We start from the raw sequence: 15770 nt of genomic DNA on the forward strand, positions 1-15770 counted from the left end.
TATGAAATTGCAATAAGATTTTAAAATTAATTTCCTTTCAAATGACAGTAACAGGCCCATTATCATATTTCTATTTTAAAATAACTATATATTTTTTTTAAATTTGGTGAGAAGAGTGACACTTTTATATTTTTGCAAATCTGTTTAATGTCTGTCCTACTAGAAGACAGATTCTCATATCTGCTTCTGCGTTCGGCCCATTGTGCTATGTCGTTCTGGCTGAAGTACAAGAAGAGATGGAAAAAGAAACGGCAATGCACTCCAGTATTCTTGCCTGAGAAGTCGCATGGACAGAGGAGCCTGGCGGGCTACAGCCTATGGGGTTGCATGAATCGGAAACGACTTAGCAACTAAACCACCACCACCACAAGAAGAAAATCCAGTCTCACGTAGAAATGGGGTTGGAAAAAGAACTCCCAATTGGAGAATCACTGATACCGAGGCCTCCCCTGAGAGGTTCAACTGTGGAAGGTAGGAAAAGAGTTGCTGCCAAGGAGGAGAAAGACGTTTTCTATCTTTAGGATAAGAAGAGACCAGCTGTGGTGAAGGATAAAAAAGGGGTGGTTTCTGAGAGAGGCTGAAACCAGTAAACGAGAGGCTAGAGGAATGACCTAACCCTAACCCATGGGGCTTCTCCAGTGTGCCAGCTGCTGCCACACCTTAACGGAGGTCGCGCAAACCTTGAAGGGGCGTGGCTCAGACGGCCCCCCCACCGGCTGTAGCCTGCCACTCTCCTGTGTCCGTGGGATTCTCCAGGCAAGAATACTAGAGTGAGTTGCCAGAAGGGGATCTTCCCAACCCAGGCTTCGAACCCGGATATCCTCCATTGCAGGAGGGACTCTTTACCGACTGAGCCGCCAGGGAACCTATTATTTCATTCCCTGAATGAAAGAATGACTCCAAAGGAGAAGAGAACCCAGTGACGTAGGCGGGGCAGCAGGAGGGCGAGTCTCGAGCCCGCGAGGCATTCTGGGGATTGTAGTTCCGGGCTCGCCGTGGGGAACGCCAGCTCTGCGCTCGGCCGCGCTCTCGGTGCTCCGGAAGTACCAAGCGGCCCCGCGGTTGCCATGGCGTCTTAATCCGGCAGCGAGAGGGAGGCCGCCCGGCTAGGCGCCCGCTAGTTTCGGCGGCGACGCGCAGCGGGACAGCGGAAGGAACCCGCGCGGCGGTCCTGGGGAGCCAGGGGCGGAGCGCGAGCGAGCCTGGAACCACGGAGGCGGCGGGAGCGGGGCCAGCGTCTTCCTCCCGGTTGCTGAGTTTAGCACCTCTTCCCAAGCCCACTCCCACGCTCTGTGAGTAAAGGGTCGTCACCATCCCCATTCTAGGGACGGTCTAACAGGCTTGAAGAAGCCAAGTGGCTTTCTGGAGGTCGACCCTCCTAGGAAGTGAGCGAGCCCGGTCCTCGGGCCCAGACCTGCCTCTTTGCAGTCACTGTGCTCCCCGAAACCTAGTTTGAGCGGATACGCCTGGTGAAACCTGGGTGGGGTCGTTAAGAGTCTTCCGGCCCAACTCTTAGCACCTTGTCAGTGGAGTGGGTAGCTAGCTTGCCACACTTCATGCCACCCTGCACAGCCCTGTCGGGATCCTGAGTGAAGTCTTTTTTTTTTTCCATTTATGTTTATTAGTTGGAGGCTAATTACTTTACAATATTGTAGTGGTTTTTGCCATACATTGACATGAATCAGCTATGGATTTACATGTGTTCCCCTTCCCGATCCCCTCTCCCGCCTCCCTCCCATCCCTCTGAGTCTTCCCAGTGCACCAGCCCTGAGCACTTGTCTCATGCATCCAACCTGAGCTGGTGATCTGTTTCATCCTTGATAGTATACTTGTTTCAGTGCTATTCTCTCAGAACATCCCACCCTTGCCTTCTCCCACAGAGTCTAAAAGTCTGTTCTGTACATCTGTGTCTCTTTTTCTGTTTTGCGTATAGGGTTATGTTACCATCTTTTTAAATTCCATATATATGCGTTAGTATACTGTATTGGTCTTTATCTTTCTGGCTTACTTCACTGAGTGAAGTCTTAAGGAAAGAAATTCAAACACCTGGCACTCAAGGTCTGAAAATGGGGGATGGATAAGACAAAGTTACATTAATACAGCATATAAGCGTGTCGAAAGCAAAGGAAGATACACTCAGTGTGGTGAGAACCTGTTAACCTCACCTGTTGGTTTAATAGATGTGGAAATAGGTTCAGAGACATTAAGTAACTGGCCTAGGTCTACAGAGTGTGGGTGGAGTGGGGATTCCAACCTCCGTTCCTCTACCTTCAATACCTATGTGCCGTATATGCTACCATTTCCTTTTTTTACAGTTGTCTAAATTCCTGGCTACAGGGCAGCAGCATCGTGTGGACCAGTCGTTCTCAGTGGGCCCTAGACCAGCAATATCAGCATCGGCTGAGAATATGTTAGAAATGCACATTTTTGGGCCCCACCTCAAACAGACTGAGTTAGAAGGGAGGGGGGGAATCCTTTAACCCCTCCTGCAGGTGACTCTGATGCACACTAATGTCTAAGAACTGGTGAAGCGATTCATCTAGGGCTCATGTTAAAATGCAGATTCTTTGAGTAGATCTGGCAAAAGCCTGGAGATTCTGCATTCCGAAACAAGCACCTGGGTGATGCTGAAACTGCTGGTCCACAGACCATACTTTGAGCAGCAAGGGTATAAACTACACTTTAGAGGAGTGGTTCTCAAGCTCCTTGTCTATGCGTTTAGATGCACATTAGAATCACCTGGGGAGCTTTTACAAAATAGGGTACCTGGGCCCCACCCCTGACCAAATGAATCAGATCCTCTGGGGTGTGGTGACCAGAAACTCACTGGGTGATTCTCACAATGAGGGTTCAGAACTCTGGGTGTGGGAATTGGAGCTGGGCAGCCATGGATTTGAATCCCAGCACCTTGGGCCAGTTACTTAACCTCTCCTGGCCTGATTTTCCTTGTTTATAAAGTGAGTGTAAGTGATGCTTGATTTGCAAGGTGTTGTGAAGATTCTGTAAGGTGTGTCCATGGAAGCACCTAAGGGTGTTCCATAGACATAAAAATTGGTGGGCAGACCTGGGGAAGTCTGGGCTGGGGATTTTGTGCTAAAAGCTGACATCGGTAAGTGAGCACCCACACTCCCTAGCCTGCTTCAGCTCCCCTGTGTGTGCCCCTCCCAGAGCGAGCAGCCCACAGCGTGGAAGAATGGAGGTGAGCCACTCGGTGAAGGAGCGGACCATCTCTGAGAACAGCCTGATCATCCTGCTGCAGGGCCTCCAGGGCCAGGTCACCACCGTGGACCTGCGAGATGAGAGCGTGGCCCACGGACGCATAGACAACGTCGATGCTTTCATGAACATCCGCCTGGCCCAGGTCACCTACACAGACCGTTGGGGGCATCAGGTGGAGCTGGACGACCTCTTTGTGACAGGCCGGAACGTCCGTTACGTCCACATCCCCGACAACGTGAACATCACCGCAACCATTGAGCAGCAGCTGCAGATCATCCATCGGGTGCGTTACTTTGGCAGCAAGGGGCAAGGCCGGCAGGAATTTCCCTCCAAAAACTCTTGAGTGAGCCTGTCCCGGTCCCCACTCAGGTTCCTCCAGATTTCTTCTGAGCCAAAGCCTGCTCTCCCTGCCCACCCAGAACCTGGGAGGGGAGCAGGGCCAGCCCAGAAGCTGGTGTCTGATGGGCATCACCTGTCACAGCTGCCTTTCTCAGGGTCTCACCTCTCAGACTCACCCGGGGACCCGGAATTTTAGTTATCTGACTGTGGCCTTGGGGTAGATGACAATCCCCGCTTTGGATCATTATTTATCTGAATCTCTAATTTACTGATTTAGGGACTGTGTCAGATAGTTTTCAACCCTCTTGCATTGAGGATTATTAAATACGCTGGGCCTGAGGGGCCCCATTTCTCTTGTAATTGTGTTTGTTTTCTCATGAAACAAAAGGAGGATGCAGACACGTCTCTGCCTCCTGCTTTCTGCTCTGTGCTGGGCTCCCTGTTGGTCTTGTGTCATAGGGTGCTGGGTTGCAAGCGTGGCTGCACTTTGGAGTCACCTGGCCCACCCTCATCTACTTGGCTTTAATTGGTATGAGGTGTGGCCTAAGCAGTGGGATTTTTTTCTTTTTTTTAAGTTTCCCAGGTGATACTAAATATGCAGCAGAGTCTGAGGATGTGTATGAGAGGCTTTCAGTCTGGTCGGGGAAAGCGACTCTTCTGTTCAGATTTCCTGTTGGAGAGCTTGTTCATCTCAGTGCTCTTTCCTGGGGGGGAGCCTGGAGTAATCCCGGACCCTCCCCTCAAGTGTAGGAGCTCATCCAGCAGCAGGAAATCAGGCTCTGATTCTGATGTGAGGCCCCTGGGAAAGAAGAGGGTCTCAGGATGAGAACCCCAGCCTTTGTTGTAACTGCCTCCCCGAGCCTTAGCTGCCCTGCCACAGGCCAACTACCCTCTCAGTGAAAGCGACTCTGTCCCGTGGAACCAGAGAGTTTGCCTTCATCAAACAAACATCCACAGAGCAGCTGCCATGTGTCAGGCCTCCTGCTGAGCGCACGTGGTCCAACAAGCTCTGGTCCCTTCTGGAGAGGGATCTAGAATCTAGGGCTGGAGGTAGACATTTCCTGAGGGAGACTGCAGAGCGGTGTTCATTTGGGCACAGGCAGCCCACAGTCATTGCATTTACATTCTAATCCAGTCTGTTTAAGTGTTGTCCCTGGACCATCTCAGCAGAACCAGCTGGAATGTCTAGAAGAACCACCTTTCTGGATCCCCAGATTGAAAACAGAATCTGGAACCTGAAGATTTGCTTTATTAACACCCACCCACCCATCTACCATGAGTCCTTTGCCTGTTGTATTTCTTCTATTGCCCAGAGGCCACAGGGGAGAACAGTGGACCTGAGCAGGGAGAAAACCACAGCTCTGAGTTGCCAGGCCTCTCTGATAGCTAGAGTTAAGGAGAGCAACACGAGAAGACCACGGGTAAGAGAAACCAGCGGGCAGGTGCAGAAGGGAGTCGTCACCGTGGAAATGTCTGTTCTCACAGCCAGTGGGGCGACAGCACCTCCGCCAGTGTGATGAGCTGGCGGGGAGTCTCCCCACACGGCCACTGTCACAGACATTTCCCACGTGTCTGCAGATGCCGCCACTCTTGAAGAGGGCCCGGGCTGGGAGTTCAGCCTAAAGGTGGAGGAGAGGTAGGCCTGGCTCTGCCTTCAAATGGTGTGCAGGGGTGGGGTGGGGGCATCAGAAGGGAGGAAGGGCAGCTTCTGCATCCTCCAAAGATCAAGGGAAAGCCTAGCATGGATAGCTGAGAAGAAGGGCTCTGAACCCATTCCATAAGTTCTGTAAGCATTGTGCACAGACCCCAGTGGGCCTCTGTGCTTCCAAAGACAGGTGGGAGGCAGGGTACCAAGACCTTCTGAGATACACTAATGCCAAGGCCCTGGGGTAGAGCACAGCTGTGTGTTCAAGCCCCAAGGTTATGGGTCTTGGCATCTGGTCCTGGACTGCTGGGAAATTGACCAGGGCCCAGGTAGGGGTGAGGGAAGCTCAGTGCCCACCAAGCTATGGCAAGCCACGGGTTATTCATTCCACAAGTAATTTGAGTCACAGTGCCAGCTACTGAGGGAACAACAAGAGAGACGGGGGTCCTGCTCTCAGGGAGCTGACACTCTGGAGGGGGAGATGAACAAAGAAAACTAAACAGACAGGAAGGAAATAAACAGGGCACATGGAGAGAAAATAGGTGGTTTTATTTCCAAAAGTGTAGTCTGAAGAAGTTAAATTTAAACTGAGAAGGCGCCTACCATTTAAAGAGCCAAGGGAAGGCAGAAGAAATCGCCAGTGCAAAGGTCCTGAGGTGGGAAAGCTTGAGGGTTGGGGGCAATAACCAAATACCACTGTGACTGTTGGTGGAGGAGAAGGAGGCAGGTGAGACAGGAGAAATGGGAAAGAGGTGAGGCAAATGATACAGGGCCTTGTGGGTCAGGAGTATAGCTGGTTTCAATCTCAAGTGTCTAAGAAATATAACTTGAATTTTCTCTAACTCAACCGAATTTATATTTTGCTTTACTCAGCCAGAGTGGCAGAAACTTAGTTGTAGTCAACTCAGCAGAGTTCCCCATCACTTTCTTTGAAATCGGTTGAATTCTAGGGCACTTCCTTTCAAGATGCCAAAGCGTGGGAAGGGCAGTCCCACTAGCATCCCCGAGATGTCCTGGTTTTGTCCTGGTCTTCTGTCTTCAGCCCACTCAGGATGTGGCCAAGGCGCTCCTTCCTCACCTCCCGTCCGATTGTAACCCATCCCTGTCTTGGTGTTCAGACTCTCACTCTTGCCGGTCAGGCCCAGCAAGTTCCTAGGGTCTTGGGTGAGTTGGGCCCCATTTGCCCCAGTGCGACACACAGGGTTCTGTTACTTCTTGGCACTCCACCAGGAAAAGAAGTACACGTCTTCCTGCTTCCCGGGCCCTGAGACCCAGCGGATGCCCTCTAGCTCAGAGGCTGAGCTGCTCTATTCTCAGGGACCACCCCCTCAAGTCTCAGTCTCCCAGATCCCCCTCCTTACAGTTTTCTAAATTTAGATCCGCACAGATATTCTTTCCATCCCTCCCTGAAGGCAAGCAAGGCTTTTAGAATTCAGAAGCTAAAAATGAACTCTGCATTCTGGTGTGTCATTTGTTTCCTGGTGTAATGAATGCATAGTAACCTAACTGCATACAGGAAGGGCCAAGGGACACCAAGGAAGACAGGAAAAATGTATTTCAAAATGTCATTGTCCCATTGAGGTTTGGGTTTTGTGGTCATCGCTGCAGCCTTTGTTCAAGCCTGCACATGACTGAGCACTCAGGAATTCTGAGTGAAAGGGCATATCCAGGCCACGCAGAGAAGAGGACAGGAGGCCCACTCACCTGGGGAAGGGGACTACCCGGGCTCTAAGGAGAACTGGGTGGTCTGTGGCTTGACATTCAGTTCCCTAGGGTGGTGCGGCATCTCCAGCTCTCAACTGGATGATACCCACAGAAGAACATCCAGTTCAGTGAGTTCCAGTCTGGAATGCCTAGCTGAAGGGTCCCTGAGGGCAGCAGGAGTCCCTTGAGCTCTTATCAGTGTTCTAGAAGGATCAGAGGAACAGGCACATAGTATGTGAACGTTAACCAAGCTGACTTGGTCTCTGCTTTGGGCTGGAATTACACCAACAGCATGATGGGCCACTGGCTTCTTCTTCCTGATCACAAGCTCTTATAACTGTAGTATGAAGCTATAATGAATGAAAAGGAAGAAATGACTTGATGGCAGGTTGTACAAAATCTTACCAGATATGAGGCTCATGTAGATGGAAAATACTAAAAGAGGCTTTCAAGGTGGCAATATTGGGAACCCCTGATCCAGTCCAATTCTGTCATTTTTCAGTTGAGGAAGCTGAGATCCTCTTTCTTTAGGAGGAAGGTGGAGGGGTCTCCCTCTGTCCCATAATTAAGATAATGGCAGAATGCCAAGATGGTCACCACAAGTAACTACTGCTTATTGAATCTCACTGTGCCCCAGGCCCTGTGCCAGGGGCTCCGCGTGCTCCAGGAGGGCAGAGCTGTGGCCTGTTTGGTCCCACACTGGTCTCCAGCATCCAACTCAATGCTCTGCACACAGCCGGCACTCCATAAACCTTTGTGAAATGAAAGAATCATCTCATTTCATCATTACAACAACCCTAGAGGTTTGTTTTAGTAGCCCCATTTTAGAAGCAAACAAGCCCAGAGAGGTTACTTGACTTGCTCAAGGTCACAGAGCCAGTGAACATCAGGGTGGGGATTTAAACTCAGGTCTGTATGCCTGAAACTCCATGATCTTTACTACTACACTGCACTGTTCTGCCTCCCAGCATTCCTGACACTGGTAACCAGGTAAGATAAGCGATGCCTTGATGATTCAGTGGGTAAAAGAATCAGCCTGCAATGCAGGATACACAGGAGGTTCAGGTTTGATCCCTGGGTCAGGAAGATCCCTTGTGCCTGGAAAAGTCATGGATGGAGGAACCTGGCAGGGTACAGTTCAGACAGTCGCAAAGTCGGACACAGTGGAGTAACCAGGCATGCTGCTCACAGTGATGGTACCCAGCCACCAGGTACGGGCCTAGCACTCAGAACTTGCATACCTAGGTTCTAGGAGCTTGGCCACAGAGAACCCAGACGTCAGCCAGTAGGAAAGGTTTGCTGGGTTCCAGAAGCCTGAGGAAGCTCCCCAGGGTTGAAGGTCTCCTCCTCTCCTGTAATAGGCAGATCTGCCTGTACATCGTCAAGCAACCGTCTCATGCTGTTGTGACAGGTGTCACTTTGTTATGGCAGCGTTGTCTGCCAATATGCCCAGAGTTGGAGAGCCAGCAGGAGAGTACGTCACTGTGTGTGTGTGTGTGTGTGTGTGTGTACATGTCACTGTGTGTGTGTGTGTGTACATCACTGTGTGTGTGTACGTCACTGTGTGTGTGTGTGTGTGTGTGTGTGTGTGTGTGTGTGTGGTGTCCTCATGTTGGTATCCTGATGACAGTTTTTCATTTCCTCTGGCTGGCACCTTTCCTTTCTATTCATTACCTCTCCTACTCCCCGCTTTCTCTTCCTTCTCCTCCTCCCCTTCGTTAAAATCCTATATTTTGAATCAGCTGAGAGCCTCCTGGGACTGGGGATGGCAGTGTCAGCTCTAAGTGATTCATCTAGCTGATAATTAGAGCTCTGGAAAACCCAACATTCATTCCTGTCAGAGCTTCAGGAATCTCTAGGCTTTTCCCTTTGTCAGAGAGAAGAGCTTGGGGGGCCGGGACCAGCGTTTTTGTGCCTACTTTCAGCCCTCCACTGTACTGAAGCTCGCTGAGGAGTATGAGCACTCTTAATTCACTAGGTCCCATGAGAAGCTGTTGCCACACTCACTGGATCCTCACAGTGAGCCCACAAAGTGTTATTCCTATGTTGACAGATGGGGATGATTAGGGAACTTGCACAGTCACTGAACTTGTAAGAGACACAGCAAGGGCTCAAATCCAACCTTTTTGGAATCTGCCAGACTTGGTTCAAATCAGCTCTGCCATTATTAGCTGTGTGTCTTTGGTTACTTTCCCTCTCAGAGTTCTAGCTGCTTCATCTGTGAACAGACTCCTTAACGCTGATGTCTCTAAAGTGCCTGACACAGTGTCTGACATGATACTGCTGTTTCGGTTACTACTGTTACTCAGCCCTTTCAGCTCAGTGTGCGCTAGGCGTTTAGAGACAAAGACAAGGACACAGGAGGCAGCCAGACTCACATCAGCTCTCACGTCCTGGCAGTCACTGCCTGTGTGGAGATGACAAATGCGTGCATACACGTAAGTGCTTGGCCACACACCCTAGGAAAATCCGGAGCCGTGCACACAGGCTTCGACACGTGTGCCCACATGGATACAGAATAACACAGCTGGAAAGAGACTCAGGAGTTAGTCATATACAGCTAGCATCCTGGCTCACACCTCGGAGACAAAGGAGTGGGTCCATGATCGCGGGTACTGCCACCACAGCGCCCTTCTAGCTGCTTCTGCATGCCAGCGGAGGGAAGCCAGGCTCTCGGAGGGCCCCAGTGAGTCATCAGCCTGATGCAATCCCTTTAAAGGGCTCATCTGCTGGTGCAAGAAGCTGATTCATGGAGGGCGTGGTTGCTGGAGAAGGAGGAGAAAGGGACCGAAACTGCAGCAGGAGGGGCTGAGGTTAGGTGGCTGGAATAGCTAACAGGAACTCTTCACTGTTAACCTGCCTGGTCGAGACTCTAGGGGTCTTCAGATTGAAGCGGGATTTCTACAAAAGCGAGGGGCCCAGAGGGAAATGAAATGTGAGGGCTACGGCAGGAATTCCTGTCATTGATGAGCCCCACAGCAGCGCTCGCCGCACAAAGCTCCAGGAACCGAGAAATGGGGGTCAAGAAAGAGCCACTTTTCTGACAAAGATACTACAACCGGCCGATCTTTCAACTGCTGGAGAAGTCTCCAGACCCGGAGGGCGAGTGTAGGGCACGCGAGGCTCAGTGGAGTAGCGGCGGGGGCGGTGCCTCCGGCCCAGCCTCACCGCAGACTTAGATAAGCGGTAAGTACCGCCCCTTAGAGTCTCGGTCTCCAACCGTTTCCCAGATTTCAGCCTGAGCCCCACCCTGAACCAATCGTCAGTCGGATTCTGGTCGCTTGCCTGAAGGCTTCCGCCCTTCGTCAAGATGGCGCCCAATCCCTGAGCCGTGGGCTGTAGATACGGGCAAGGGGCGGGACTGCGGCCCGTCGGGGAGGAGGGGGCGGTGCGTCACTTCCGTTGTCAGGTGGCGGCGCTGCAGCCATGGAGGGAGGCGGCGGCGGCGGCGGCGGCTGCTCGGGAGGCAGCGCCGGGAGACGGCGGTGAGCGGCTCCCACGCCCCTTGCCCGGCCCCGGTCCCCCGGGACGGAGCGCCGAGCAGCCCCGGCTCCGGGCTACGGACTATGGGCGAGCAGCGCTGAGCACCGGGGGAAGGTGAGGGCAGGGGTCCCGGAGCGGGAGCCGGGAGCCGGGCCGGGGATGCGGGTTGGAGGGGGCGGGCCTCAGCGGCCGTGGCAAGGGGACCAGGGTGACAGCCTGCCGCTGTCCGGCTCGACAGAAATGACAACAGCGAACCCGCCGTCCTCGGCTGGGGTCTGCTCTTCCCAGGGGGCGGGGGAGGAGGCGGGGGCTCCTGCGCGCCGGGTACCGGGTGGCCACGGGGTGTCTCGGTCCCGCCGCAGCCCTGGGAGACGGCACAGCTCAGCCTGGCCTGGAGTCACTTGGTCAGTCAGTGAAGGCTTAGGTTTTTCCCAAGAAGCACCCTCTCTGCCTGTCAATACTGCCTGATCCCGAGAGTGACTTGAGAGTTGGAACGAGTCCCCGGAGAGCTTCTTCTCCAGCCCGGGCTTTCTCCACGAGCGCTCACCCATTGGCACGGGCACCATCGCTGCTGGAGAATTTCGAGTCCCGGGCGGCGTTCAGGTGCGGGTCCGAGCTACCTGCTTGTCGGTGCTGTGTTTGACCGGCCTTTTCCGAGGAGAGAGGCTGCTGCTGTGGTCACTGTTTCACCTGCCATGCCCCAACAGGCCCGCCCATTCCCACGGCGCTTGGCCCCACCTTCCAGTCAGTAGGTAGGGGCATCGGGATTCCCTCCAGACGTCGAGTACCCTGCCTGCCACCCCCACTCCCTAGATTTGATGCCCGTTTGTTGGCGGAAGGAAGAGACGACAGCCGCCTTCGTTGGCAAGGTAGACTTTGCTCAGTATTAAGTCACAGGAGGAAACCGGTTGGCTTTGCTTGGTTTTGAGAGCAATGAAGAAGAGGGTAGTCACTCTGGGCTGGGCACTTTCTCTCTTCGCTCAGCTTTGCATAAGATAAGGAAGAGAAGGATATGCAGTTGTAAGGCCAAAAGAACCCTTGTTTGTAAACAGCGCTTGTGAGCTGGGCCAGTGCTCCTTGATGGTTCTGCTGTGCCAGCTGTTTGTCCCTTAAACCTAAGACATTGTGGAGATGGCCCTTGTTCATACATTCATTCATTCATTCCCCACAATAGCACGACAGCAGCAGTGTCCTTGCCTGGAGAGGCAAGTACTCTGTATTACAGATTAAGAGTTGCTTTGGAGCCAGACCTCCTGAGTTCACATTCTAGCTCTGCAGCTTCCTAGCTGTGTGGCCTTGGGCAGATTGTTTAACCTCCCTGCGCCTCAGTGTTCTCAGCTATAGAACAGGACTGATAACACAGAGTTACTGTGATGATTTTAAAAGTTAACACATGCAAAACACATAGAACTATGTCTTCCACATAATGAGTTCAGTGAATGTTAGCTAATCTTATTTCAAGAAGCTCATGGTCTGGTTAAGGGAGAAAGTGACAGTGTTAGTCGCTCAGTTGTATCCAACTCTTTGTGACCCCATGGACTGTAGCCCACCAGGCTCCTCTGTCCATGGAATTCTCCAGGCAAGAATACTGGGGTGGGTTGTTATGCCCTCCTCCAGGGGATCTTCCTGACCCAGGGACCAAACCCTAGTCTCCTGCATTGCAGGATTCTTGACTAACTGAGCCACCAGGGAGACTGACCTGTAAACAAATCGTTGAAATATTGTCTAAAAAAAAATTAGTATCAGCAAGAACAGAGGGCTGTGGGAGTCCAGCAAAAGAAGCTTCTAGCTCAGCCTGAGTTGGGGGGTGGGGGTAGGTTTTGGGAAGGCTTGGAAGAAGTGATGATGCTGGGACTGTATCTGGAAGGATGAGAAGGCTCAGCCAGGTAAGAATAAAGGGGCAAGGTACTCCACTTCGACATCTAAACTCAAAATTTATCCCAGAAACCTCAGATTGTTCAGTAGGTGGTATGAAAGTCAACCTAGTGCCAGGTGAAGCAGTACAGGTTGACAGAGGAATGCCACATTAACAGTTTGGAAGTTTGTACCAAGGGCAGTAGGGAGCGAGGGAAACGGATTGAAGCAGAGGAGTGTCGTGATTGGACTTGTGTTTTAGAATGCTCTCTCTGGAGCCTCAGCAGGAGAGAAGGGAGAGGAGGGGAGAAGCTTAAAACACTGGAGACCTCTTCAGAGGTTACCGAAGGGCAGGCCTCCGAGAGAAGAGAGATGGGGTGGGGTGGGGAATCTTTGCTGAGACGGCACGGCAACCAGTGGCAGGTGACAGGCTCCCTGTGTTGTCCTGGGCTGCTCTGCAGGGCCCAGAAGTGCCTGGCACATCTGCTTCTCTCTTCCTGAGACTGCAGGTCTCTCAAGCAGCCAGGCTGGTGAGGCTGTCCTCCAGAAGGTCATTTGTAAGGTCAGTTGCTCCCTTGTGCCTTTAATTTGACCTTTTGGGGAGGCAGCAGACTGGAGTGGTTAAGAGCCTATTTGGCTCCACTCTCAGACAGAATCTCAGTTCCAACCCCAGCCCCTGCCGGTCAGTAGAGGTTACTTATTCTTTGCGTGCCCAGCTTTCTCATCTGTAACGTGGGGGCAGTAAGAGCCCCTCCCTAGGAGGGCAGTTATGAGGGTTCGGTAAGGCGTTGCAAGCTGGACATTGAGTGCACAGTGCGTGAGAAATGCTTGGTAAACGTTACAGGCTGCAGGAAAGAAACGCCTCAGAATTAGTCAAAGCAGCTAGTGGCGACTCAGCTGTGTCCCAGTGAGCTGTCAGAAGTGTCCTGAGGGATGACAAGGTCACAGAATTTTATTGTATTCTCTCCAGAAAAGAAATCTGTGGGGAGTTTACCCAGCCAGTATGGGAGCCCTGCAGATGATTCAGCTCAGCTCTTTAAAAGAACCATTTTTAAAAAATAGAAGTAGGACTGCTGAGAGAAAAAAAAAATCATATTTTAAAGGATACTAGGAGAACTTCCCTGGTGTGCAGTGGCTTAGACTTCACGCTTCCAATGCAGGGGGCCCGGGTTCAATCCCAGGTTAGAGAAGCAGATCTCACATGCCGCTACTAAAGACCTGGTGCAGCCTAACAACTAAGTAAATACATATTTTTTAAAAATAAAGTAGCCTGGGAGAAAACATATTTAGAGTTTCTTCCATATGTGTCCTTATTAGTTACCCTAATTTGGTATCTGAATTAGCACCATCAGGAAGCACACATTGATACGTGCGTTGGCCCCAAATCCAGAACCCCAGTTCCACACACATAAGCTCCCATGTGCAGCTGGGGAATTGCTGGGTACCAGGTTCAGAAGGAGATTGGAGAGGCAGGTCCCGCCCTAGAGGACCTGGTGGTCTAACAGGGCCTGGCAGGCTCCTAACCAATCAACACTTGCAAATAGTTGGGGGGCGTGTCTCATAGGAGTCTGTGCAGCAGGAAGAGGGAATGAGGGGAAGGGGTGTTTTTCCCAGGGCATGGGGAGGCAACTGGGGAGAATTTTGGAGAGGCCTTAAAGCTTGAACTGGATCTTGATGAAAACTAAATATTGACGGGGAATAGAATGTTCATGAAGCACTCCAGACAGGGGAGCAGCAAGGCACAAGCGTGGATGCAGGCTGGTGTGTGTGCGTGCTGTAGGAACCACACGAGGTTCCAGCACAGGGTCTGAAGGGACCTGACTTATAGGATACGCTGGAGAGGCGAGCACCAGGGCTAAGATGCTTGAACTTCTGTTGGTGAGGGGATGCTTTGGTCTAAGTGGAGGAAACACCATTAAACCTGCATCTTCCCAAGAGCCTGCTGGCTGCTGGTAGAGGACGGACTGGAGAGACAAGAAGTCTGGAGTCTCTGTAAGAGGTTTTTGCTGTAATCAGAGTAAGGGTCAGTGGGGCCTGGATCAAGGCAGAGGCAGATAGGAAACAGAGGAAGGGCACAGATCAGAAATGTTTGGGGGGAAAGTCAGCTGGACTCTGGGAGTGTCTGGAAGTGAGGATTGAGGGAGGAGCAATGATGGCAGGTGACCCCGAGCTTCCTGATCTGGCTGACAGAGTGAATGATAGAGCCAGCAGGAGAGAATGGCCAGGGAGATCCACCAGATCCACTCGGTAAGCCCTCTCATGGGAGAGGATCAGTTGCAGAGTCTGTGGCTCCCCGTCCAGCTTTGGGCCAGGCTTCTCTCTGGTTTTGCCTGAGTCAGCGCCTGGGAAAAGGGCAGCTTCCCTTCCTCATCTTCCCTCTGCTCAGATTTGCCCAAGGAGGTGAACTTCAGTGTTTCAGACACTGAAGGGGCTGAGTCTGCAAGACTCCTGTGACTTGTTCAGCCTTCAGATGGCCCTCGAGAGCAGCCCTTCCATCTGGTGCTGTCCACACTGACTTAGCAAGTGATGGGTCCTGAAGAGCAGTGTGCCCTCAGGGGAAATATGGCATTCCTGGGGTCCCGGGAGGTCTCATCTAGAAAGAGACCTTGAGGTGGGATTTACTCTGGAGGCTGGGTCAGCCAGCCGAGTCCCTCAGGAAGGAGAGATGTCTGCAGGGGCCACCTGGGACCCACTCGGCCATCAGGGAAGTGAGAGGGAGCTGCCTTCAAGTCCTTGTCCCCTGAGCTCTGCAGAGAGGGATGTGCTGTTTGATGGGACTTCACACAGGCCCTTTGAACTGGGGAGACTTTCACAGGATTTGTCCTCGCACTTGCGGTGTACAGAAGGTCGAAGGGAAAGTGGCCTGAGACAAGGGCAATTCTTCCTCCTGCACCGGCTCAGGTGAGACTGTGGCCTTGAAGGTGGCCCTGGGCCCACAGCAGCCCTGCATCTCCTCTCGGGATCTGTCACCAAGATCCGAGAAGGGAAAGCATGGTGTCGCTTGCATTGATTTCCTTACTATCTTAGAGATGGTTCCACTTTGTCTCATGCACGTCTGGGTTATTTTAGGTGATACTGTGTCATCACGGTTTGTGTAATTTATTCAGCAAACTCTCTGCTGATGAACTTAGGTTATTCTTGGCCTTTTTGCTCTTCAAACAAAGCTGAAGTGACTATATCTGCATGTGTGCGGTTCTGCGCACCTTAGGTATCCACAGGATAAATTCCAAGAGGAGTTGCTGTCTCAAAGAGTACCTTTTATTATTATTATTATTTTAACTTGGTTTCTCAGCCCCCTTCTAGTGAACTGGAGCAGCCTGATTTTCCGCCAGCCAGCAAAGATGCTCCTTCCTGAGGGGCACTGAGGACCCCAGTGGTGATCACCCCCTTCTGGCTCTTCACGGTCAGAGTTGGGGTCCCCTAGAGCTTACACAGTCCAGCAGTCTACAGGTCTGCTGGTTTCAGAGAAACTAGTTGTGGGAAAGCACCAGAGAAAATTGAGAAGGGCTCTTATCATTTAGGATAA

At 52.0% G+C, this 15770-nt stretch overlaps 2 protein-coding genes across 5 annotated transcripts in view; both read left to right on the plus strand.

Annotated features, from left to right (window-relative positions):
• Positions 1–980: 980 nt before the first annotated feature.
• On the plus strand, positions 981–3918 carry LSM10 (LSM10, U7 small nuclear RNA associated). Its single transcript, XM_043878237.1, has 2 exons — positions 981–1292; positions 3169–3918. The coding sequence occupies exon 2, from the start codon at positions 3194–3196 to the stop codon at positions 3560–3562; it is 369 nt and encodes a 122-aa protein (XP_043734172.1). The 5' UTR covers positions 981–1292; positions 3169–3193; the 3' UTR covers positions 3563–3918.
• Positions 3919–9675: 5757 nt separating this feature from the next.
• The window catches only part of STK40 (serine/threonine kinase 40), a 37333-nt gene continuing 31238 nt past the window's right edge, over positions 9676–15770 (plus strand). For 3 of the 4 annotated variants that reach the window (XR_006335664.1, XM_043876497.1, XM_043876499.1), the window contains exon 1: positions 10308–10504. The gene's annotated coding sequence lies outside the window, so the exon portion shown is untranslated. Of the gene's footprint in view, positions 10094–10307; positions 10505–15770 lie in introns of those variants that run through there. The other variant, XM_043876498.1, reaches the window with a different exon arrangement.

This window comes from Cervus elaphus, chromosome 20 (genome assembly GCF_910594005.1).
Source record: "Cervus elaphus chromosome 20, mCerEla1.1, whole genome shotgun sequence".
Classification (NCBI taxonomy): domain Eukaryota; kingdom Metazoa; phylum Chordata; class Mammalia; order Artiodactyla; family Cervidae; genus Cervus; species Cervus elaphus.

Excerpts from the sequence above, each read along its gene's own strand:
- LSM10 (XM_043878237.1), top strand. The coding sequence starts at position 3,194 with ATGGAGGTGAGCCACTCGGTGAAGGAGCGGACCATCTCTGAGAACAGC.